Genomic DNA, 25,806 nt, shown 5'->3' with positions numbered 1-25,806 from the left:
AAGTGTCAGTACATAAATCTTCCTCCTACATTTTTATATTCACTAAAAAAAAAGCAGTGATAACTGATCAGAACAGTATTGTAGAAGGCTGTATTCTTCTGCATGTGAAACAAGACGCATAACGCCAATTTATGATCATGTAGAAACAAAAAGACAAAGTAGACCACACACCATTCAATATATAGACCACACACCATTCACTCGCAGATACACACTATCATTAACTCCAAAACTCTGCATTTCTTTGCATTTTTTTTTTATTCTTCACTAGAAAAAACATTGTTTTATACATTTATATCCAAATATACAGCTAAAATATAGAACAAAAGCTACTTGGAATATAAAGGAAATAAAAAGCACACCAGATTAATTGTTTCAGTGTCAACAAATCAAGACGCAGTCAAGTTCGTGAAGCCCAGACGGCACAATCTGTCTTGTCTAAAACAAAGAAAACGACACCTTGGTCAATCTGTTTATCCGTCAAATTGATGTCACAATTCCTGCCTAAAAAGGAAATAAAGAAGAGAAGAACCACTCAGTTGATATACAACTGTAAATTCCACACCACTATTGGATATCGTACTAATTTTTACACTTTACTTACAACATACAAAAATGAAACAAGCAAATGTCTCCAATGCACACATGGACAGTACAGAAGTGTGCCTTAAAAAGATATCGCATCATTCTTAAAAGAACATGAAAAAGCTAACTGAAGGTAAAATCCATCAAGTTTTTGTTTGTTAAAAAGCAAGACAGGCTGTATCGCCAGTCTTCACAAACTTTGCCGTTTCTTGAGTTTGCGACCAACAAAAAAGGGAAAAACACCAACTGATCATATGTAGGTGATGCACATTTTCACATCTAGCGAGTCTTTCTTTCTTTATTTGGTGTTTAACGTCGTTTTCAACCACGAAGGAGATGGGATAGAGCCACTTGTTAATTGTTTCTTGTTCACAAAAGCATTAATCAAAAAATTGCTCCAGGGGCTTGCAACGTAGTACAATATATTACCTATCCAGTAAGTCACTGAGAGGAAGCGTGAACTGATATATTCCATCTCCGAGAACCTCCCCAATCTGTGAACAAAAAGGAAAATCCATATGTCCTGCAGAAGGAAAAAAAACACTACTTACTATTTTGTTTTACTTTGTGTTGAACAAGTATTCCAATTAATTTTGTTCAACCACTTGCAATTCAACAGAGTTGGAGAATTGCCATTTCCATATAACAATTTTTGTAATAACATCTAGCATTTCTAATGTCTTGGTACACATGTTACAAAAACTTTCGTTTTAACTTCCCATTTTCCCTGGAATTATACACTACAATCTGCACAAAAACTTCATATTCTTACTTCCTCCGGCACAAAAGATCCAAAAATGTGCAACAGCCACAGTTGGTCAAAGGGTGCACACACATCCATGTTGCATGACACAATATACAAAATAAAATGTTTCTCAAAAAGAAAGAAAACAGGACGAAAGGAAGGCGATGTTGATGATTATACTTGTATATACATGTACATCCGGACAAATCTGAGAAAAAATGGAAAAAACACAAACGTGAGGTGATAGCACAGAACGTACGACACAAAGCTGTAGGAAGCTGCTTAGCTGTGCAAGCAGAACAAGTCGAAGGCTTGAAGCCATAATCTGTTTTCTAACCCATGCAGCTCCACAAAACTCTCTTCTTTATTCAGTTAAAACTATTTTCAAAATGCAAAATCTGTCACGGTTTGAGGGAGAAAAAAAATCCATCTCTCTGACTAGAAGTATTTTGGGTCGTGGCAACTTATCCTTGCCTTGAAATTCAAAACCTAATTAATTCAAACAAAACCTCTTTTTATTTTTTTATTTACTGCTTGACATTATGATGCTTACTCTCAGTTCTAAAAGAGCTATTAAAAACAAATCAATCAAACGTAAAAAACAAATTCTTAAAAAGTGGAAACACGGGGTCAACCAAGATTTGGATTCCTTCTCCATTTATTTCAATGGCAGACCTAAAAAGCACAATCTTCATTTGACCACATTGGTTAAAAAGAGTCCATCCAAATGTTAGTCATAATCAGAAGCATGATTCGTGCAATGTGTTATCCTTCATTCAGGGAAAACAAATTCTGCAAAAACTAAAATTACCAAGATAAAAAAGTTTAGACTTCAGTTTTCTTCCGATGCCTTCCTGTATCATGTATATTTGCACAACCGGTTTTATTTTCTATGCACAGAATGTTCTTTTCAGACTAAGTATTTTGAGAAAGGGCTCTTCGTCCGTTGCCACATAAATCTTCTGCATATTTGAATTCAAATGTACAAACTCATTTTTAGGACTGCAGTACTCTGAGTGACCATGAACTATACACACACAAAAACTGAATCTCTTCAAGACGGGGAAAAAAAATCTTCATTCGACTTTGTACACAAAGCACATCCATTGACAAACGACAAGGGTATTTTTTTCACCCCATATTCTCACCAATCGTTTTTGAGACAATGATTTCATTTTGCATTATTTATAGAGATTAGACAACGACATTAGTATGGAGGGAATGGGGTGGGACAAAGTCTACAGCAGATTCCAAGTGTGCACAAAATTCACCAAAGCCACCTTTGAGTCAAGTTAGTCGTGGAAAGGGCAGAGAGAAAACAAATTTGGCTTCCACAATGTTTTGCGACACAATATACAAATGTGAGATTAGTTTACACAATTGCAGAGATAGGCAATGACCTTTGTACACTGACTTCTGGTCTTTGACAAGGTACATACTTAGTATCAATTCACAGCAGGGCGACAGTGCAAAACTTGATGACAGCTAAATACACCACAAACAAAACTTGCTTTGATTTCATTAACACTTCAAGATAGGACTATTCACATCTGTAGAATGTAGGAAAGGGGACAAAACTTACATGAGACTGGACTTTGAAGCCAGTCACCATCACAATACTAGTAGCTTCGCATAAACATGATTTACAATGGTGAGATTTGCTATGACAATACTGTAGAGACCACGTTAGATGATCACACCAACACACTGAGGTGGCATTTACTCTCTCATGCACATCTTTCGCTCTCTTTTCTTTCACTGCTCATTCGCTCTTTCCTTTCGTCCTTCAGCCTTCCTTTTTCTCTGGAATCGAGTCTACTTTCAAAACTGTCACTCTCAGTCACCTCTCTTCTCGCTTATACAACTGTTGACCTGTACACCTCATTTACACTTTTCTCTCGGTCTCTGGAATCGAGTCTACTTTCAAAACTGTCACTCTCAGTCACCTCTCTTCTCGCTTATACAACTCTTGTCCTGTACACCTCATTTACACTTTTCTCTCAGTCTCACACGACACCCTTTCTTGACAAGGCTGAGATGCACATGATTTGTGCTACAACTGTGTGGGACCAGAGAATTAGGCATACAATGATGAGACCTGATCTTTCTTTTTTACTTGACGACTCCTGTGGTACTGTACAACTGATAGCGTTTTGATGATTTTCAACTTTGTCTTTACATAATGGCTGTTGTGTCCAAACTGTACACATGACGAACGGGGAGAGAAAAAAAAGTAATGGAGTTGAACTTTGACGCCGAGGAAGACGGAAACATTTGCTGACAGATCCATCCTCCGTGTTTACTTTGTACAAAATGTTTTCTGGACCCATGGTTTAAAAAACGGAAAATTTATACAACTCGTTCAAAATGTACATAAACTCTGATACAGAATCTCATGCTTAAAAAAAAAAACAGAAAAAAAAAGACAGTCTGACTGATAACATTAGCTAGACATTTTCTAATGACTATATACTTCACCTTTTTGCGGTTTTGTTTCCTTCTATACACAGAGCGGTTGGTACAGACCTGATGATAATTTACACTGATTTACAGGCAGTGTTTGCTTACACAATACGGCTGGACTCTTATGAGTTTTATGCACAAATGACTGATCTGTTACATGGAATATATTCACTGCACGTTTTTTGGGGGGGTGGGCGTATAAAAAATAAAAAGTCGAATCACTTCATGATTACACTTCTTTCTCTGTACACTTTTTGGATTAGACTATTTACTTTGTACAGTATTTCTGAGGAAGGAAAAACAATAAGTACAAACCATTTTGACTTTACAATGGAAAAATATAGTATGCCAATTTACACTAGATTTACAATTTGTATGGATTGTTTTTATAACATCAAAACTTTAGCACAACATACAACAAAAACCAAGTCACTTAAAATCTAGCTAGAGCCCAGGTAAACACCAAGTCCTGACTACATATGAACACTTTGTATGCACAACAATGATGCAAATATGCTGAAATATGTCAGCTCACACACACAAAATTAAAACATTCCACAGAAGTGCAAAATGTGAGAAAATGATTGCATTCTTATCAATGTACAGAAACTGGATGTTTTGTTCCTGTACACGTGTTACTTCCTCCCCAATTGAAGTGCATCACAGTTCTAAAGTTCAACACGGATTTCACCTTATTTTCTGTCACCTTTTCTGCTTTGATGCTGTAAAGGCTTTTTTGTATTTTAAACAATTTACAATAGAACTTTCTTAAACTGTGTGTGATATGGAATGACAGCTACACAAACTCAAAACTTCTGCCTAATAACATTTACTGTTAATTTTCACAAGACAGAAGATCGGTCGAGAGATGAGATGAATGGACACACAACACAGACACCAGAGATGTACATGCACATGAAGAATATAAAATGTCTATAGGCAAGCTGCATTTTCCCAAACGAGAAAAACAAAAATCAAAAATTATACACCAAAAAGCATGCCAAACAGCAACAAATTTAAGAAAATGATTCAAAGAAAAACACGTCACTATGACGGGCACAATCTCGCCAAATCAAAGCCAAACCAAATAGGGGGAATCACACCCCGGCAAAAATTACAACCACAGCAAATTGACCAGTTCTGTACAAACCTCGCAAACCCATCTCAATCAAGAGGTGAAAAATAAACGCAAACAAACCAAAGAGTTGCCATAAGAGAACACAAGCTATTTGGGGGAAATGTTGCAGTATGTGTAAATGTCAGCATGACTACGATACAACCACACTAACCCACTACCACAAAACTAATGCATACAACAGCAACCGCAAGATTTGGTACACACTTGTATGTTACATGGAAGAATGTTATCATTTTCAGGCGAGAAACGCTTTCACAAGAAACCCTGATAAATAGAGAAAAGCTGTCTCTGACACGAATACCACAAAACCTGAAAACTTGAATTCATTTCAGCACCAGTTTGTTAAACAGAACAAGAAGAATGATTATCATGCAGATGACAGGAATAAGCAGGTAAATTCTAGTTCATATCTGTGAAACCTGAACAATACTGTGAATTTGTTAGATTCGCTGTGTGTTAAGTTCTTACCGATAGTTTTCAAACGAGAACGAAATTCCAGTTTATATCTGTGTAACCTGAACAATACTGTGAATTTGTTAGATTCGCTGTGTGTCAAGTTCTTACCGATAGTTTTCAAACGAGAACCAAAAGTGACAATTTTTCAGCGTAACTTTTGTGTTCAAAAAAGGAACCACTGTCTCGACATGTATTTCTCTCTCTCTCGACTGTATACAGAGATAAGAACAGCCTCGCTTTCACCTAGATCCTGCCTAAAAACAATGTTCAGACCTCATGTTCAGACTCGGCGTAATGATTCCGAAAGGACTACTTTTTAGCGGTCAAGTTCAGTCCGCATACTCAAAAGTGAAAAAAATATGAAACGTTTTGCTACAGTATCGGAGAATGAACTGTCGAAGAAAAAGAATCTCGTGCCAACCACTACGCAGAAGACCATCCGAGTTGTCCAGAAGAAGTTCTGAAACACGTCACGTTCCAAATCAAAAGACGACATTCTATTCTCTTACGTCACTATTCTTGGTTTACGGTACCATTCGGCGGCTTTGTTACGAGTATACCATAGTCTTGGTTGGCCGAGACCTTGAGGTGGAATGCGAGTGATTAGGTTTGTTGATTTTGCTCGGAGAAGGGGTCCGTGTTCAAGCAAGTTTCTTTCTTCTTTGAAAACGAAAACCCTAAGACCAGTGAATGTCGAGATATATGTTAATTGGATCTGTGATCCAAACATAATTTGGTCAATCTCGATGGCAGTCTATTCCACTCGCCCTACGGGCTTGTGGAATAAACTTCCATCTCGATTGACCAAAAGCCATGTTTGGATCACAGATCCAATTAACGTATAATATTCCCAAGTGAAAATGCTTCACAAAGCACAACCTATTTTGTCGTCAATCAAAACAGCTTTCTCTCTTTATCATGAATTCCTGCGAGCGTTCCGCATGTTGTTAGAAACAACCCCTTCACCACCGCATACAAAAAACCCATTGGGGCGAGATAAAAGACACACCAATAGAATACATCATGATAACAAACGCTCTCCATACATCTTCTACATGGTCAAAGGGGGTGGAGGCCTTTTTACAGATGTAGTCAGCTTCACTTTAAACACACTGACATTGAAAGTTTTTAGAGAATTTCTCTCTCTTTCCCCTTGGCAACAAGTTAAGACCCACTTTCCTACTTTCCTAAATGGTACCTAGTTCAAGGGAAAAGTTATCTTGTTCTAGGTTTTGAATGCCAATCTATGACAGACTGGCAGCAAAAATTCAGAAAAAAATGGAGTTGATTTACTTCAGCCAAATATGCCTTTTACATGCCCTATACATACTCATGTAAGTTTGTTACTTTTAGCTACAGTTACAGGTGAATGGGCATTTTTCACCACTAAAAGCTTCTGTGGTATTTTCTTAAAGACGAAAAACTTTAACAAAGCAGGCATGAAATCATGCAACTGTACAAACAAAAAACACATCCCAGAATTTTTTTTCTTCTCCAAGTTATACAAACATGATTTTTGGATGTCACGAATCACCTCTGGAGTTTGTTTTTTTAAATGCCCGTAGTCTACTAATCTAAGGAAAAATCTCGTGCCAGCAAACTGTTGTTAATACTATCTTTCTGCTCAGAATAAAAAAAACAAGAAAGGTAGCTTTCTTGTTTTTTTTTATTCTGAATTTTGGAACGTTGGCAGTCTGTTATTTTTATTTATTTTTTCTTTCTGCTCATTACTACCGTGATTGAAAAAGCCAGCTAGAAAAGTGAGCCCGCCCCACCTTCAGACAAATCATGTCAAGGAAATCATCACTCCTCCGCCAAATATCAAAGATCAGTAGAATTCAAAGATCCACGGACTACCCTTGGAATACAATTTGAAAATATGAGCGTATACATCATAATAAAGATGAAAGTGTTAAAGGAAAAAAAGTTGCACGTACACATCGTTATAAACATGAAAGTGTTTAAGGAAAAAAAGTTGCAAACAGGGAGAGACCAAAATTGTGCTATGTACATACATTTCTTGTGCACACCGACTGCTTGATTCAAGCATTTTCCAAGGAAATTGAAAATGATTAATGCAGTTACCATAAAACACCTCAAAGAACCACCCAACTTTACTCGCATAAAGGGATTTGCGCAGCCATTTCAAACTGAAGCCTTCGACAGCTGGCCTGTTTCAGAAAAGAATGAATGGGTTAATCAATGATAAAACAAAAAGAAAATCCCCAGCATTTTTTCCTCATTTCACATTTCCTAAGGATCCCCTTTGCAATGGAACAGGGTAGCACTGATCTGAGAGAGAGAGGGCCACACAATTGCAGGCATGCCAGCTAGAACAGCTCTTGCCTCCTTATTTTTTCGCCTGACCCTCATGCAAGCACACTTGGTTCATTTCTGTTAACGGAGTAAATTGTCAGATAACAACTCCGTCCGCAAAAAAACAACTAAAAAAACAAAAACACTAGAAAGGAGTAGTAGTACCATGTGATAGTTAAAACACTTTGCCGCTGAAGGCCAGTCTAATTCAGGCCTTTAGCGATTGTACACAATTCTCACGTGGAAACGAAATCTACACAGTTCTCATGTTTACGGCATGGTATACAAAAATAACCTGTTCAACTGATTGCCTGGTGCAGTTATCAAAATACAAGACCTATTTTCATGCTAGTCCTATGTACACATGATTTTGTCAAAATTTTATACAACCTTTTCAAGCGGCTAAAAAAAAAAAAAAAGAAGCTTTTCCAGCCGAACTTGATTTTCTGTGTGTATTTACAACTTAAAGGTAAGTATGCACCTGTCTTGCATAGGCAGTGAATTGTTTTTTGAAGACGCAAAATGATGATCTTTTTACAAATTTTTACCTCAGATGAAAAGACACCCCCACAACCAATGGCGGATGCTCTCTGTTTTTCAGTGTTTCTGTACAAACCAGCTTTAATGACGAATTGAGGTTTATGACATGCACAAAACTGTATCCGAAGAAATGAAAAACCTGACACACAAAAGAAATGACCACCAAAGGAATGCAGACTAACAATTCAATTTACAAAGGAGCTTCTATGAGAGCCTTTACCACCAAAAAGTTCACAATTAACTCAAGTCATTTTGGGAAAAGAAATGAATAAAAAAAATGATACCACATTACCACAACATGAATCGTATAATCAAGATGTGATGCCACGGCAACTTCCTTGTGGCGAAAAATTCACATGTTCTGCTTCCAAACGTGCGATGCATAAAAATAACCAAAATTCAGAACCTATTTTTGATTCTCCCTGAAGGGCTGGTCGCTAGCAATATAATGGTATTTTCAATGAAATTTACCGGGGTAATCTAAATCATAACTCACTCCAAAAGCTATACACTTCACAAGACCAAATAACAATATGTGTCACAAAATATGTCCAGAAATAACTGTCATTTTCTACAACATTTTCAGTCAAAAGTATTTGCACCGAGGCTAAATTACTGCACATGAGATCCAGGTGTTGGATCCACTTTGGACAAGATAAACACTTGTGTGAATGAAATATTTTTTTCTCTACAGCACCAATACGTTCTAGTGCTAACACAGTTTCTGTACAGGTGAAGACATCGATAACTGTACAAGCGTTATGATTTCACATAGCTTGGTCAGCTTTTAAATTTACAGTCAATGCTGTTTCATAATTATTCACAAAACTCTGAAGTATTTGATATTCATGGCGCTATAACTGTGCATGTCTTTTTACATTATTCATAATTTGAATGTGATGAGGAATCATGACAAAAAGTAGGAGTAAGTGAAAACATGACATTGGTCAGTACAAATAAAACAGTAACCCTGTGGGTAGCCTCCCCTTACTAAGTAAGGGTTTCCCCCTTGGACAATTCACGGCACACAAAACATGCACAATTAATACATACTCACAACTTGAAAAGAAATTACTACAAATACAAATGTATAATTTTACAAGTCAAATCACTTTGAACTTCCAGAAACACCCATAATTTTCAAAGCATTGTTGGGGAGAGAGAGAGAGAGAGCAAAATAGAAATGACATCTTTAGATGCCATACAATATCAAGAAACACACATCTCACACACATAATAAACCACCTGATCCATGACAAAAGCGCACGACAAAGGCACAGAGCAGGCTAATTAATTAATACAGTAATACACAAATGGAACCACAGCAGTTGTACCATCTAAGCCAACGTGAACACAACACTCAACACAACACCAAATCCGTCAATGATCAGTAGCAGTAACACAGCCTACCAACACAGCTGACACTCACAAAGAAGATAGATTCTTTCTTTACTTTCTTTATTTGGTGTTTAACGTCGTTTTCAACCGTTCAAGGTTATATCGCGACGGGGAAAGGGGATGGAATAGAGCCACTTGTTAATTGTTTCTTGTTCACAAAAGCACTAATCAAAAAATTGCTTCAGGGGCTTGCAACGTAGTACAATATATGACCTTACTGGAAGAATGCAAGTTTCCAGTACAAAGGACTTAACATTTCTTACATACTGCTTGACTAAAATCTTTACAAACATTGACTATATTAGTATATTCTATACAAGAAACATTTAACAAGGGTAAAAAGAGAAACAGAATCCGTTAGTCGCCTCTTACGACATGCTGGGGAGCATCGGGTAAATTCTTCCCCCTAACCCGCGGGGGGTCCCGCGGGAGGTACAAAGATGATGGATCAAACACAAAGAAGTCACAACCCTGTATGCAAAGAGCAAAACCTCCAATATGCTGTGAAATATTTTCAGACCTGTAGCATCTCTAACTGTGTCAATGCTTATATGTGATTCAGCGTAAGAATATGTAATTTAATACATAACAGCGAACCACGTGCTTTGTTTTCACAGAAGCCCAGAAGTCCACTTTAGCCACACAGACCCACAAAACAAATTAAAGGGGTACATTTGCAGGAAATTGTTTGTCCGGTAAGACATCCTCAAAAGGCCCAACACTGTTTTAAGCAGTAACAAGTTGCAACTTCTTGTAGCAATTTCTTCAACTAAAGCCAGGACAACCAATTACAAGGACCACATTAGTCCCAATTCGATTTCACAAGGAAAATGTTGCTAGTTCATGTTGCAAATAGAACATCAAAGAACAGGGCAAAGGAGTCCAGAAGTTGACAGTGTGGGGGTGGGGGTGGTGCAGACAGGCCAGGGTGCTGGGCTGAGATGCACGAACCGAAAGTGGGTGCCACCCAAATGGGAGAGAGAAAACTGCGGTGTTGGATTGGTTAAAATTGAGATTTGTTGTCATTTCAAGGAATCAGACCCTGCGGTTTGTTATCTCCTGTTTGGGTCGCACCCACTTTCAGTTCGGGTCGCACCCACTTTCAGTTCGTGCCCCTCAGTCCTGGTGGCCCAAATAACAGACTTGGCAATGCAGGCCGTAACGTCAACTTGAAAAACCGACACTGTCCGATACACACGAACCATTGATCCAAACAAACCCAGAGATTGTCCCGAGCACACAAATACTCCACGACTCAGAAATCGTATTTGTATACCGCCAGCCATGCTGCAGCAGCAAAAGGAACACACCCCACCAAAAAGCACAACGGCCAAACATAAGCCGCCAAAACTTTAATCAGCGATGAACATGGAAAAGCTCACTGGGAAGCCCCAACGAAGCTGGGATACTTCAATACAGTACTGCAGACATCAAAATGGGCTATTTCATGTTTTAGATTGGCAGAACAAAAACCCACATATTTGCGCGGATCAAAGTACAAATCCTATCCCGGGTCAACTCTGAATTGAAACAGAGCGAGAAAGCAAAGCGGTCAAACGCAAGGGTCCAAAACCACGCCTCCAATATAAGCAGCAGAGTGCATCAATACCGACATCTTTAGACAAAGCGACAATACTGACAAAGATTCAAACTTCAACAGCACTCACACTTGACAGGGGCAGAGAAGGAAGACAAGAAAGGTCAAAACATAAACACACACAAAATTAAGACTGCTTTGCAAACCAGCCAAAGTGACAGGCACATTTTCTGAGCACACAGACATTGGAGAAAAATCTTGAATGACCCTCATTACACGAGTACACAAAGACGGGGCACCACACATCATGAGACAACAACAATCCTAAAAAATACCTGCACACACCAGTTTGGAGACTAAAGTGAACATGAAAAAATGATACAGCGCTTGCACACTTTTCTGCAGGTATTCTTTATTTGGTGTTGTAACGAAGGTTATATCGCGACGGGGAAAGGGGGGAGATGGGATAGAGCCACTTGTTAAGTGTTTCTTGTTCACAAAAGCACTAATCAAAAATTTGCTCCAGGGGCTTGCAACGTAGTACAATATATTACCTTACTGGGAGAATGCAAGTTTCCAGTACAAAGGACTTGTTTAACGTCGTTTTCAACCACGAAGGGTTATATCGCGACGGGGAAAGGGGGGAGATGGGATAGAGCCACTTGTTAATTGTTTCTTGTTCACAAAAGCTCATTTCTTACATACTGCTTGACTAAAATCTTTACAAAAATTGACTATATTCTATACAAGAAACACTTAACAAGGGTAAAAAGAGAAACAGAATCCGTTAGTCGCCTCTTACGACATGCTGGGGAGCATCGGGTAAATTCTTCCCCCTAACCCGCGGGGGCAGAATGAAAATCATGAAAAGTAATGGTATCAAAAACACAGATAAAAAAAAAACTAAAACAGTCAAGGCTTTTTGGGCCCTTCAACATGAAAAGGTCACACAAAAACAGTACAACTTCATTATTCAGTTTAAACACACAGCTACACCAGAACAATGCCCACCCACTACACAGCAAAACATTTATAATATATACTGTACATACCTGACTGCACACAGATCAAAATTCACTTCAACACAAAAAAAAGAGCAAAGAATACGCCCAGTGAAAAGCGACAAATATCTGGGATACGTCAATGAAAATAATAGCTCCTGATTCCAGAAACTTCACCCTCAAAAAATCATTTCTGGATGCGAGGTTCCTCCTACACCTTACTCCATGATTAGAGTGAAAAGCTAACGTCATTTTGCTGATGTGAATTTCAACACCATTCCTATGTACATGGCTACATAAAACAAAACAGCTATGGCCCCTCGTAACAATGCAAGATCATCAAATATACATTCAAAAAGGAAGATTCTGGTTTTTTTACAATGCAAAATGGAAATCGACAATAAGAAGTGTACATTCAACAACTTAAAACAACCAATTGGAGAGAGGAAAGTATTTTCACACTAACTCAAAATTCACTCCACTCACATGACACATTTCAGCATGCACACACACACAGAGCTTTTTGCAATCTTAATAACACACCAAGATTTATGATGAAAAATATTAAAAAAAAGAAAAAGAAGAGAAAAACCGTCAGTATTTTCACAGAAAGCAAAATCCTGCTGCATTTCAAAACAATTTCCATCCTACCAAGCGTCCCTCTTTAATCATATCTTATCAGTGAAATTTGGTCATTTTCCCTTCGTTCACTTTTGTTGATTTTTCTTTGCATAAGGTTCCAGACCTGTGTGTAGCATGTTTTAAAATTTGCCTGAGCAGGCTAAAACCACCTCTTTTATTTTTACTATAACAGCGCAAATGCTCAAATGTACCTTCAAATGTAGGTGCTACTTGAAAAAAACACTGGACGAGCAGATTTTTTTTATTTACAAATGAATTTCATGATGGACTTTTTATAATTCTGCATTTACAGCTCTACAAACTGATAAGTAAACAATTTCATTCTGCCCAGACATACACGACTTACGATTTTCCTTTTTTAAAACTTCCACTGTTTTCAGTTTCAGTTTTCCATCGTGTCTGTCATTTAGAATCAGAAGTAAACAGCAAACTTTGACAAACAGTTGGATGCGCATTTTCAACACTGTTTTCTTCACTCAAAATTTACTATTTTCAAGAATGATTTACTCTCATAAAGACAGGCACCAGGCTGAGAAGTTACAATTTAGCAACTGGGTTCACTTGTCTTTTGTGAAGCAATATTTCCAAGCGAAAGCAGTAAGCAAACAGAAGTTAAAAAATGAAACAGTAACATCAAAAAACAACTGCTCATAGGAGAAACAACACAAAATGCTTGAAGAAATTTGAAAAAACATGACTTGGGACTAGATGGACAACGTTCTGTACTGCATGAAACTTGACATCAAACTCTTCATCCAAAATCGGGAGCAATACTACATAAAAAGAAGAGTGTCAAACTGAACTGAAAAGTTACAGAGCAAATCGACATTCTTGTAAAGAGAACTTGAGGGAAAAAATATTAAGGAATAAAAAATCCTACAAGCAACAGACATTTTCCCCCCGCGACCCTTGCTGACTGCAGCGTCCCAGCCCTTGTTCTGTGTGTGCTGTTTCTTCAGGATTATTCGAGGGATGAAGTGCTCTGGCAACAAGGTCTGAACAATCGGCCTAAACAGCCAAACACAGCTTTTCTGAAGAAAAAAACCCACGGCCTGGGGGTAACCTTGACGGGCGCCTGGAGCGATGGAAAACGATAGCTGCAGGACAATGTCATCCCTCTCAGCTTTTCTTGAAAAATCTGCCTGGGGTACTCTGTAGCAGCAAGGGCTGGTGTTTCACTCAGCCTTTTCTGGAACCATCACCATTAGTGGAACGTAGCTTTGTGCTCCATCACGAACGCTGAGGTCTTGATAAATGACAGTAGTTACAGCGCCTCTGCGAGATCTTTACTGGGCATTTCTGGAGCCCTTGGATTGAAAACAACCAAGTTTTGTGTGCAAGATTTCTCAAGTAGACCTACTTTTGCAAGCCTAACAGTTCAACTCTCTTTCTCACATGATCGGTCGTACCAGGGAACGACAGTAACATGGGGACGCTCTGCTTAAAGTATGGACCTGTATTCTGCACGTGTCCGATAATCTGCCACAGAGCTTCTATTGGAACGCTCCTCTGTAGAAGGACTCTTTTCTCCATTAGCGAGTCCCAGCGACGTTGGGAGTCATGTTTTCAGCACTCCCCCCAGAGGACTTGGTGTTAGTACTGCAACGCTCTGTAAGCAAGTCCCAACAATGTTCAGAATTGTTTGACACAAATCTGCAGACTCCGTTTCGCTACTTGAGCACTCTGCAGGTGAATCACGGCAATTTTACAAATCTTTTATCTTCAGCACTCCACACGGGAGTTTCTGAGGCTACCGCAATGCTCCATACGCGCGCGCCTCAGCAATGTTCAGAATCTTAAAATCCTCAGCACTCCCCAAAGAGGACTCCCCAACCCTACTGCAACAGTCCATAGGCGCTGCAACAGTCCATAGGCGCCTCAGCAATGTTCAGAATCTTGAAATCTTCAGCACTACCCAACCCTACTGCAACGCTCCGTTGGGAGTCATGGCCATGTTCTGCATCTCGGGTGAGGTCTTCATGAAGAACTTCTCGAGCTTGGCCAGGATGTGCTTGCCATAGGTGTACTTGCGCAGTGTAGCCATGTGAGGCCGGATCTTGTACATGAGCATCTTGCGCTGCTGGGGTTCGGCCACGTCGATCATCTTCTGCACCACGTAGTTGGCAAACTGGTCCTTCATCATGGTGTACAGGGCGCTGTGGTGCCTGTCCAAAAAGAGTGAGGACACGAGGTTTAGTCATCAAGAAACACAATTGCATCACATTGAACAGAGAGAGAGAAAGAGAGAAGGGTTTTAGTCATCAAGAAATACAATGAAATACAAGAAATTGCATCACATTGAATAACGAGTTCTGATGTGCATGTTATGCAGTGTTAGCTTCATATACTTTTTTGAGTGTAGAAATATACTCATTGGAGCTCATTTTTCGATGTGATGTTTGTTTGTTTGCTTAACGCCCAGCCGACCACGAAGGGCCATATCAAGGCGGTGCTGCTTTGACATATAAAGTGCGCCACACACAAGACAGAAGTCGCAGCACAGGCTTCATGTCTCACCCAGTCACATTATTCTGACACCGGACCAACCAGTTCTAGCACTAACCCCATAATGCCAGACGCCAGGCAGAGCAGCCACTAGATTGCCAATTTTAAAGTCTTAGGTATGACCCGGCCGGGGTTTGAACCCACGACCTCCCGATCACGGGGCGGACGCCTTACCACTAGGCCAACCGTGCCGGTCGATCGATGTGATGTCATTATCACTGAAGTCTACATATCAGCACTGATACTTGCCTCAATGTTTCACACGGCCGCAACACTCACAGCCAATAAAAACTCTGATAGTTCTTTACAGATCTTGTCTACCCTTCCAGAACACATGAATTTCAGTCAAGAACTAAGCTCTCATTATCATTATCATCATTAGTATCAAGAACCAGAGATAAAGAGACTCACCCGTCGTTCATTTGTAGAACTTCCTCGATCAGCATTGCTTTCTCCTGCCGACTGGAGTGTGACACGCACTTCTCTACCACGTTGCTGCAACACACAGGTCTCAAGTTAATGACAATACCAACCAAAAGAACCATATATACCCCTTAAAAGAGTACAAAAAAGAGCATTAACTCCAGAAATAGAGTTGTCCTAATCGGAAGGTCGTGTGTTCGAATCCCGGTCGCTGCCGCCTGGTGGGTTAAAAGTGGAGATTTTTCCGTATGTGCAGACCTGCTAGTGACTTAACCCCCTTCGTGTGTACACGCAAGCACAAGACCAAGTGCGCACGGAAAAGATCCTGTAATCCATGTCAGAGTTTGGTGGGTTATAGAAACACGAAAATATCCAGCATGCTTCCCCCGAAATATAGAGTGCTGTCCCTTCTGCGCCGAGCGGCTGCATTTCAGGGCTCTCTCATATTTCGTACTGTGCGCCTTGAGCAGGGTCCCCACTGGTTTTCAGAAACAAAATTCCATGACTTTTCCATGACTTTCCATGAGCCTCAATAACATTTTCCATGACTAGATCCACAGGTCGCCATTTCCGAACACGCACACTTTTTACGTCTTGTTACTGCCAGTTTTGACACTGGCTTGCTTTGCACTGAATTTGAGTCAGTGTCTCTTCGACAAGCAAGTCAAGCATTTGCTACGCAGTCAGATTATTGGTAATGTTTGCATTTCACTAAACTGGACCAACCACTGTTTGTATCCATCTGCACTTTCGTAAATTCCGTTTCGTAACCGTCACTGTGACTTGACAAACTGTCATCTTTTTCACCGCGATACACAGTTCATTGCGAAGATCTTCCTCGGTAATTCGTTCCAATTCCGCATACTTTTTGTTGTCAAGAAACAACTCGAAAGAAAGTCTCAAACTCATCATCCTCCATCTTGCTTGTCAAAGCGCTAAATTACTTTATCGATGCAAAAACAAAAGCAGAAAACTTCGACGAAACCGACTCAAATGCAGCGCAGACGACACGACGAGATAACGGAAGGAAGTGAGCCTCGCTTTGGCTCAAGTGCCGTTAAAAATACCGTTATTCTCGTATGCAAATACGAACGAGAAATTGGTCATACGAACAAGCCTTGTGCTGGTGACGCAAATCGCCACTGGCTGGCAAAGGGGGGGGGGGGGGGGGGGGGGGGAGAGAATGGCTGGGCGACAAAAATCGCCGCTGGCGTGCTAAAGGTTAATTTTTTTTCTTTCTTAGTTTTGTTAAATTACATGACTTTCCATGGCTTGAATTGAAATACCATGACTTTCCAGGCCTGGAAAATTATAAATCAAATTCCATGACTTTCCAGGTTTTCCATGACCTGTACGAACCCTGCTTGAGTCGCCTTGTGGTGAGATATGTGCTCGATATAAATTCTCGTATTTATTTATTTATTTTATTTATTGAATCCAATCCCATGCAAGCAAATCTTTATTAAGTATTTAATCATGAGACACACTTCTCTACCACGTTGCTGTAACACACATCTGATGTTAACGCCAATACTGACCAAGACAGACCCTTTCAAGGAGCACAAAAAGAGCATTAACTCCAGAAATAGAGTTGTCAAATCTAATCCAATCCCATGCAAGCAAATCATTTTCAAGTTTTTAATCCTGAAACCAATCACTAAGCCAAAGCTGGACTAGATCATCTATACTGAGGAAAGGATCATCCAACATCTCTGTGCATGACTCAAGAGATGGTATCCATGTCCCAGCCCGGTGTCACCTCAGTGGCACATGAAAGACCTCGGTCATTCTGCCATAAGTGCAGGTGGCTGCTTACACCTAAACACGCACACACCTGGGTAGCACAACTCGTGTAGCTGCTAGCTTTCCACTGGGAGAAAGCGACCCGAATATCCCAGCATTTGGATAATGTAAATAAAATGAAAGCCTACAACCCACCTGGCAAACTTGTGCTGACTGTAGACCAGCACCTTGCCGGTGATGCAGGCCACGATCCTCGACTTGTCGTCAGGGCGACCGTGCTCCAGGACGTGCTGGATGACGTAGTTGCCGTACTGGTCCTGCACCAGTCGCTCCGTCTGCTCGTGAAGCTCTGTCAGCACCCCGTTGGTCTGCTCCGTGTTGCAGTGCTCCAAGATCCGCTGGATCACCCGGCAGCCGTAAGGATGTGTGGAGAGATTGTACACCTGGGGAAGAGAAAGGTCACCTTGAGCTCACTATGACTCTTTATTTTTGTTTGTTTATTTGTTGCTTAACGTCCAGCCGACTACGCAGAGCCATATCAGGACGAGGAAGGGGGGGATGAAGGGGGCCACTTGTCAAGCGATTCCTGTTTACAAATGCACTAACCCATTACTTGTGTCCCAGCAGGCTTTAGTAAAACTAAATTAATACCTACTGGAAGATTACCAGTTTCCAGTATGTTAAAATAGGCTTAACCTATCTACTGCTGGACTTACATCAGAACACTAACAGATTAAACTATACATGAATCGCGAGACAAGCGGCAAGAGAAGAGATTTTTGGAAAAAATACAGGTGAATGAGCAAGAAGGCAGAAAAAAGAAAAGAATTCATGAAGAAAAAGAGAGCATGACAGGAAAGAGGAACCAAAAATCTACCTAACAGCAAACTAGAAAGCTCCTGCGGTTCCAAAAACAGGAGGGGCCTTTAATTTCATAACCGCAGTGCCCCACTGCGGGAATGACTCTTTATGTGTCAAGGTCACCCTGACAAACACTGCAAAAAGGTTGAAATACCTACAATATCTATGTTGGATGTGTGGAGAGATTGTACACCTGGGGAAGAGAAAGGTCACCTTGAGCTCACTATGACTCTTTATGTGTCAAGGTCACCCTGACAAACACTGCAAAAAGGTTGAAATACCTACAATATCTATGTTGGATGTGTGGAGAGATAGTACACCTGGGGAAGAGAAAGGTCACCTTGAGCTCACTATGACTCTTTATGTGTCAAGGTCACCCTGACAAACACTGCAAAAAGGTTGAAATACCTACAATATCTATGTTGGATGTGTGGAGAGATAGTACACCTGGGGAAGAGAAAGGTCACCTTGAGCTCACTATGACTCTTTATGTGTCAAGGTCACCCTGACAAACACTGCAAAAAGGTTGAAATACCTACAATATCTATGTTGGATTGGATGTGTGGAGAGATTGTACACCTGGAGAAAGGTCACTGGAGTGTTCATGGCATCAGCGTGAAAAGTGAGCTCCAATGGGCATATTTTTCGCGGGGGAAAAACCAAGTTATGGTATTGACCAGACACTGCATAACATGCACACCTTGACATCACTATTACGTGTCAAGGTCACCCTGACAAACACTGCAAAAAGTTTTAGTTCCCCACATGACATGTAACACAGGTGTGTGGGGAGACTGTACACCTAGAGAAGAAAAAGGTCACCTTCACCTCAGCATTAAGACCCCCTCCATGTCAAGGTCACCTTGACCTGGCCATGACCTTGTAGGTGTCAAGGTCACCTTGACATGCACTGCACAAAAGTTAGGTTATCCCAACACCAATTTTGGCCCCCAGACAACTATCTGAAATACTAGTGCACATTTGCAAAAGTGAAAGGCAAGTTTAACATCTGCCTTTCACTCTTCTCTTTGCCCAATAAGAATGGCAAGTTCACTTTCTTTATTCTTTATTTGGTGTTTAACGTCGTTTTCAACCACGAAGGTTATATCGCGACGAGGAAAGGGGGGAGGGAGATGGGATAGAGCCACTTGTCAATTGTTTCTTGTTCACAAAAGCACTAATCAAAAATTTGCTCCAGGGGCTTGCATCGTAGTACAATATATAACCTTACTGGGAGAATGCAAGTTTCCAGTACAAAGGACTTAACATTTCTTACATACTGCTTGACTAAAATCTTTACAAAAATTGACTATATTCTATACAAGAAACACTTAACAAGGGTAAAAGGAGAAACAGAATCCGTTAGTCGCCTCTTACGACATGCTGGGGAGCATAGGGTAAATTCTTCCCCCTAACCCGCGGGGGGTGGCAAGTTCACCCCAGAATGATTCGGGGGAAAGAAACAAAGAACATCAAACAGTTCAGACATTGTAAGATGTGGCACCAGTGATGAGTGTTTTGCATGTACAGCAAGCCACCCTGACCCAGACCTGTTTACCCCCATAAGTGTTTTGGAGTAATGCTCAGCCCCAAAAATAGTAATCCTGGCACAAAAATAGTAATCATCCAGCATTCGTCGCCAATTATAACGCACATGACAACTGTGTCTGCGAAACGCAATCATGCACATATATCCATCATTCACAAACAAAACACATCAGTCAGTTTTTGTGGTCATCATAATTTCAAAGAAGATCACATCAAAAGCACATGCATCACTGATTCTTTTTCTTTTGCTCGTAGTAGGCCTTTTTCAGTGTGTCAAGCGCTTCTCTACTGAACTTGCGCTTGCCGCATGATGGAGGGCGAGACTTCACCACTAGAAGGCTCTCCAGCGTCTCATCAGACAGATCTCTTGTCAGTCCTGTGCTTTTTCACCCAATTTTGCCATTGAAAAAAACAATGCCAAACATGTGAATTGATTAAAAAAAAAAAAACTTTTTTTTTTAAATTTTTTTTTTAAAATTTTTTATTTATGAAAATCGTAGTCTTGACACGGATAGCGGAATGGCGTATTTTTTGCAGAAAATCGTAATAAATTACGCCAAAATCGTAAGGGTAAACAGGTCTGCTGACCTAATCAGTCAATCAATCAATATGAGGCTTACCGTACTTTCCGGGTGACAAGGCGCTTCGTTATACAAGACGCACCCCCTTCTTTTTAAACAAGAAGAGCAAACGCTCGATCGAGTCACTTTCGCAGTTCTGAATATTATATGAGGCATCAGATGGACAGGAAGAAATTGCTATTCACAACACAATACAGATGTAAATAATTTGATGTAAAGAATAATCCTATAAAGTTTGAATCAAATCCGATGAATAGTTTCAGAGATATGATATTTCAATTTTTTTCCTTCAAGACATACCTGTGACCTTGAAAAAGGTCAAAGGTCACCAAAGCAGACGTCAAAGTGTAGAGGTCACTGGGAGTCACGTTCACATAAAATTTGAGCCCGGTCACTTTTATAGTTTCCGAGAAAAGCCCAACGTTAAGTTGTGTGTTGCCGAACAGAAAAGGCTAGTTATCTCCCTTGTTTTTCTGATAACGTTCGTAAAAGGCTACAGATGTAAATACTTTGATGTAAAGAATAATCCTACAAAGTTTCAATCACATCCGATGAACTTTGTCAAAGATATAAAATGTCTAATTTTTCCTTTGACGCTGACCTGTGACCTTGAAAAAGGTCAAAGGTCAACGAAACCATCGTTAAAGTGTAGAGGTCATTGGAGGTCACAACTAAACAAAATATGAGCCGGATCGCTTTGATAGTTTCCGAGAAAAGTCCAACGTTAAGGTGGTGTCTACGGACGGCCGGCTGGCCGGACGGCCGGCCGGCCGGACAGACTAACACTGACCGATTACATAGAGTCACTTTTTCTCAAGTGACTCAAAAAAATTGTAATCCAGTCACCCATTGGACGCAGGGGGCCGATAGGGCGCACCAAAATGGCCCAGTTTTGGCCATGAGAGGTGGTTCCCCTGTCATATCTGAGAGAGGAAACACTTCCTGCACCGGGGTCAGTGACCGGTCAGTGACCGACTTTAACTGAGTGAAAATATGTGTGCTCTGTGTGTGCGGCCAGATCAAAGGCATTGTGATAGCTGGGTGGCCTTGTTAAAAGACACGACCTTCTTCCCAGGGGTCAATGACCCAGTTTTTGCCATGAGAGGTGGTTCCCCTGTCATATCTGAGAGAGGAAACACTTCCTGCATCGGGGTCAGTGACCGGTCAGTGACCGAGTTTAACAGAGTGGAAATCTGTGTGTGCGGCCAGATCAAAGGCAGGGCAGTACCTAGTAGCTGAAACATGCATTATCACAAGTTGTTTGACTGGTACTCAAGCGGTCTCTTTGATTTTTTTCGTATTTCATACACGGATTAGGCGCTTCGTTATACAAGATGCAGGGGTCGAACTCCAGGAAAAAAGTCGCGCCTTATAACCCGGAAAGTACGGTATATCGTGCGTATTCCGTGGGTACAGTTGTAAGCGCAGGGATTTTTAATTTTAAATTTTTTTTTTAATGCACTTTATATCGCGCGCATATTCAAGGCACAGGGATTTATTTATGCCGTGTGAGATGGAATTTTTTTACACAATACATCACGCATTCACATCGGCCAGCAGATCGCAGCCATTTCGGCGCATAACCTACTTTTCACGGCCTATTATTCCCAAGTCACACGGGTATTTTGGTGGACATTTTTATCTATGCCTATACAATTTTGCCAGGAAAGATCTTTAACGTGCACACCTCAATGTAGTGCACACCCCAATGTAGTAATCAGCTTAGCTTATTACCCCCCCTTGTAACAAAAATTCCGCTGTCTTCTTTAGGGCCACCGGTGGAAGTGTTAAAGTAGAAATATAAGTTACGGAGGTTTATGAATAATTAATCTGAAAAAGCAAGTTCTCAAGTCACAAATCAACGTCGTCATGGAATTTTGGAGTAACTCATTCTGGACAGCTTTTCAGAAGGCCAAAACAGATTATTTTAATTATGAAATAATGTTTATATTTGTAGCTGGTATGGATAGAAAACTAAAAGACTGTTTAACCATGTATTGACAACTGTACTTGAGAATATTTCTTGGACTAAAATTATTTACTTGGACTAAAGCACAAAAACATCTAAAATCGCCAAAACTCGACTTACACCAAAATTCCATGACAAAATGGAAGTGTTACTGTATAGATCCTCTCTATACTGTGACAATATAAAGCTAGCGCAACTCACGTTTCCCTTGAAGCTTTCGATGATGAACTGCAGGAACTTGGGGTCGACGCACTCGATGCACTTCTGCACCACGTGGTTGCCGTTCTGGTCCTTGACGCACTTCAGTACGTGGCCCTCCAACTCCTTCACTACCTCCACCTGGCACACAACAATAATGATAATAATAATACATCATATTTTTAGAGCGCATGTATCCAAGGTTAATCCCTGCTCAGAGCGCTGTACAATCATTTTGTAAAAACACATACACAAAGCACAACATTGTTTACAAAAATTACATTGCACGATAATAAAGTATCATCCACCCACACACACAATTATCAAACATTTCACATTTATTATCCAGGGCTTGAAATGGTCAAAGATGAAAAAGGAAGAAATATGTGTTGACTATTGAAGTGGTACAGCAAAGCAGAGTAGAGGGTGGCCAATGGGATGTGTGCATGTGTTTAGCTGTTGTCGTGCTCCTGGCAGAATGACCGAGGTGTTTCATATGCCAGGGCACCACCACTCGTATGGGACATATATACTGAAGTGAATTTGACCCGTGTTTGTCGAAGCTTTAACTCCAACCTGTGACCCGAGAATCATGTGCTCTAACTAGCAGTCCCCCCCCCCCCCCCCCCCCCCAGTATCATTCTCAATCAGTAAGACATGAAGTTCTGTGTGCAAAGCACATTCAAATTTCCATGACTGCATGTGTCCCCCCCAGTATCATTCTCAATCAGTAAGACATGAAGTTCTGTGTGCAAAGCACAGTCAAATTTCCATGACTGCACGTGGGCTATCAAAAATCTGCCTGAAATATTTCTAAAGCCAACAACACAATCGGACGATTATGCATCCTTTGTTCAGACCTGTAGATATTCTTCTGGTACCTGTGAGCCTGAATGCTTATAAAAGTGTCAGAATTCCAGCTCCAGGAATAGCCATTAGCATCCATGCAATGTTAGTTTGCGCAGAGACCCCAACCTCTTGGAGCGATGTATTATTAGATTGGGGAAAATGAAATTGAAATAAAAATGCAAATTTGATCCGCTGGTCATAAAACTGGTGATATTTCTTCTTCATTTAGCACTGATACCCCCCCCCCCCCCCCCCCCCCCCCAATTGCACGAGTGTGATAGACACAAGCTGATAAAGTAAACTCAGGGTTCCTGCAGGGCGGAGCTGATACAATTCAAGGAGTTTTCAAGGGCATTTCCAGGACCAAATAAATGCTTTTCAAGGACATGATTTTCCCCAAATTAATGCAAAGCACCAAGCTTACCTTCAGTTTTTCAAGTCATCAAGTTTCTGGTGAATTTCTATTACAGTATTAGTCATTCCGTAGTTGTTTCCCTTGCCAACTTCCGGGAAGGGAAGCAACTACGGGTGACTAGTAATAGTTCATCTGCTTTCGTTTTCACTCGATCTTTTATTCTCCCAAAATGTGTACTGTATTTGACGAAAAAAAAGGGGGTTGCATTTTTTTTTAAATAAGACAAGCTGCTGAAGAAATGTATGGACAACAATTTGGAAAAATCAAGTACTTTTCAATGACTATTTAACAAAACTCTATTTTCAAGCACTTTTCAAGGCCTGGAAAAGGTTTTCCAATTTTCAAGGAGTTTTCCAGGGTTCAAGGACTCTGTACGAACCCTGTAAACTGCATCTGTTTGCATGCCCAAAAATACCCCCCAAAATTAAGCCATTTTCTGCAAATTCAATATCAACAGCACCACACCCCAACTTGCCTGCATTTCAGCTGGAATGGATTCGAGTGCTTTCTGTATGACGCGACAGCCGTACATCTGGAGGGAAAGCGGTAAAACGTGACCCCTGACCCTCTGCGCCAATGTCTGCTTCTGATCGGGCGTGCCGAACTCGAAGAACTTCTGGATGACGTAATTGCCGAAGACATCCGTCATGAGACTGTAGGCTGCCTGCAGAATTTCCGTGAACACCATGGCCTTCTCCTGGTGAGATGCCCGCTCCAGTTTCTGCTGGATGAATCTGTGGGGAAAAAATAGCACGTTAGTGAAAAGAGTGCACAAGGTTTAACTAGGTTTGTGAAGTCTTATGCAATTTTGTAAATTTTTTTTTACAGTGCACGAGTTTTTGTTTGTTGAAAACAAGTTTAGCAGTAAGGATGAGGTCTGGATCAAGATTACAACAGGTCGTGTGACCGATTCATCATGAAGTCAATGTTATTTACTTCTTCCTCTTCAGCTGTCGATGGTTGTGTCTTTAATGTCATTTTCAGATTCCAGGAGTCGGTCTCTTGAACTCGCAAATTTCACCACTAATCCATTTTACTACATCACTTTTATTTTGAAAGATCTCACTATCATGATTGATCATCTCCTTGGTCAGAATTCCTGAGATCAAAGTATATCATAAAGCAGCGTTAGGACTGTGGCATCAAAGTTAACATGTGCTGGACCTTATACTTTTACAACCCCAGGCGAAGAACCCGCCATCAACACACGCACATGCAAACACCCACACACATATGCACACACAAGCAAGCACACACAAACATGCAAACACACACACAAGCAAACACACACACACACACATGCAAATACGCACAAACACACACACACAAACAACTATGGCAGACTGCCTGACCTGGAGCCGTGCTGGTCCTGTGAGAACTCCACCACGTGGTTGAAGAGATCTTTCAGCTGCAGGCTGGGAATGCGGTTGTTGCGGAAGTCCTCTAACAAGCGACTCCTGCCTGACACCTCTTTGGACATGCTGGCGCTGAAAGCACAGACATTTGTGGAATCAGAGTTTTGGAAATCCTCTAACAAGCGACTCCTGCCTGACACCTCTTTGGACATGCTGGCGCTGAAAGCACAGACATTTGTGGAATCAGAGTTTTGGAAATCCTCGAACAAGCGACTCCTGCCTGACACCTCTTTGGACATGCTGGCGCTGAAAGCACAGACATTTGTGGAATCAGAGTTTTGGAAGTCCTCTAACAAGCGACTCCTGCCTGACACCTCTTTGGACATGCTGGCGCTGAAAGCACAGACATTTGTGGAATCAGAGTTTTGGAAATCCTCTAACAAGCTCAATCCACTCCTTTCGTACAGAAGCACCTCTAAAACAATTGTTCTTGAAAAACATTCTGCCTGGGAACCAGTGGCTTATGCATCTTTAAAGA

The 25,806-nt window shown here is 40.7% G+C and overlaps 1 protein-coding gene across 1 annotated transcript in view; it reads right to left on the bottom strand.

Annotated features, from left to right (window-relative positions):
• Positions 1-239: 239 nt before the first annotated feature.
• Positions 240-25,806, bottom strand: part of LOC138980211 (pumilio homolog 2-like) — a 75,886-nt gene continuing 50,319 nt past the window's right edge. The window contains exons 16-21 of the mRNA XM_070353049.1: positions 25,266-25,400; positions 24,389-24,647; positions 22,653-22,790; positions 17,688-17,935; positions 15,738-15,821; positions 240-14,986 (exon numbers count right to left, since the gene is read on the bottom strand). Coding sequence (XP_070209150.1) covers positions 14,743-14,986; positions 15,738-15,821; positions 17,688-17,935; positions 22,653-22,790; positions 24,389-24,647; positions 25,266-25,400 — 1,108 coding nt within the window. The 3' untranslated portion in view covers positions 240-14,742. The remainder of the gene's footprint in view (positions 14,987-15,737; positions 15,822-17,687; positions 17,936-22,652; positions 22,791-24,388; positions 24,648-25,265; positions 25,401-25,806) is intronic.

Source organism: Littorina saxatilis, linkage group LG11 (genome assembly GCF_037325665.1).
Source record: "Littorina saxatilis isolate snail1 linkage group LG11, US_GU_Lsax_2.0, whole genome shotgun sequence".
NCBI lineage: Eukaryota > Metazoa > Mollusca > Gastropoda > Littorinimorpha > Littorinidae > Littorina > Littorina saxatilis.
The sequence above is the reverse complement of the archived record's forward strand: the minus strand, read 5'-3'. Positions and strand labels throughout refer to the sequence as shown.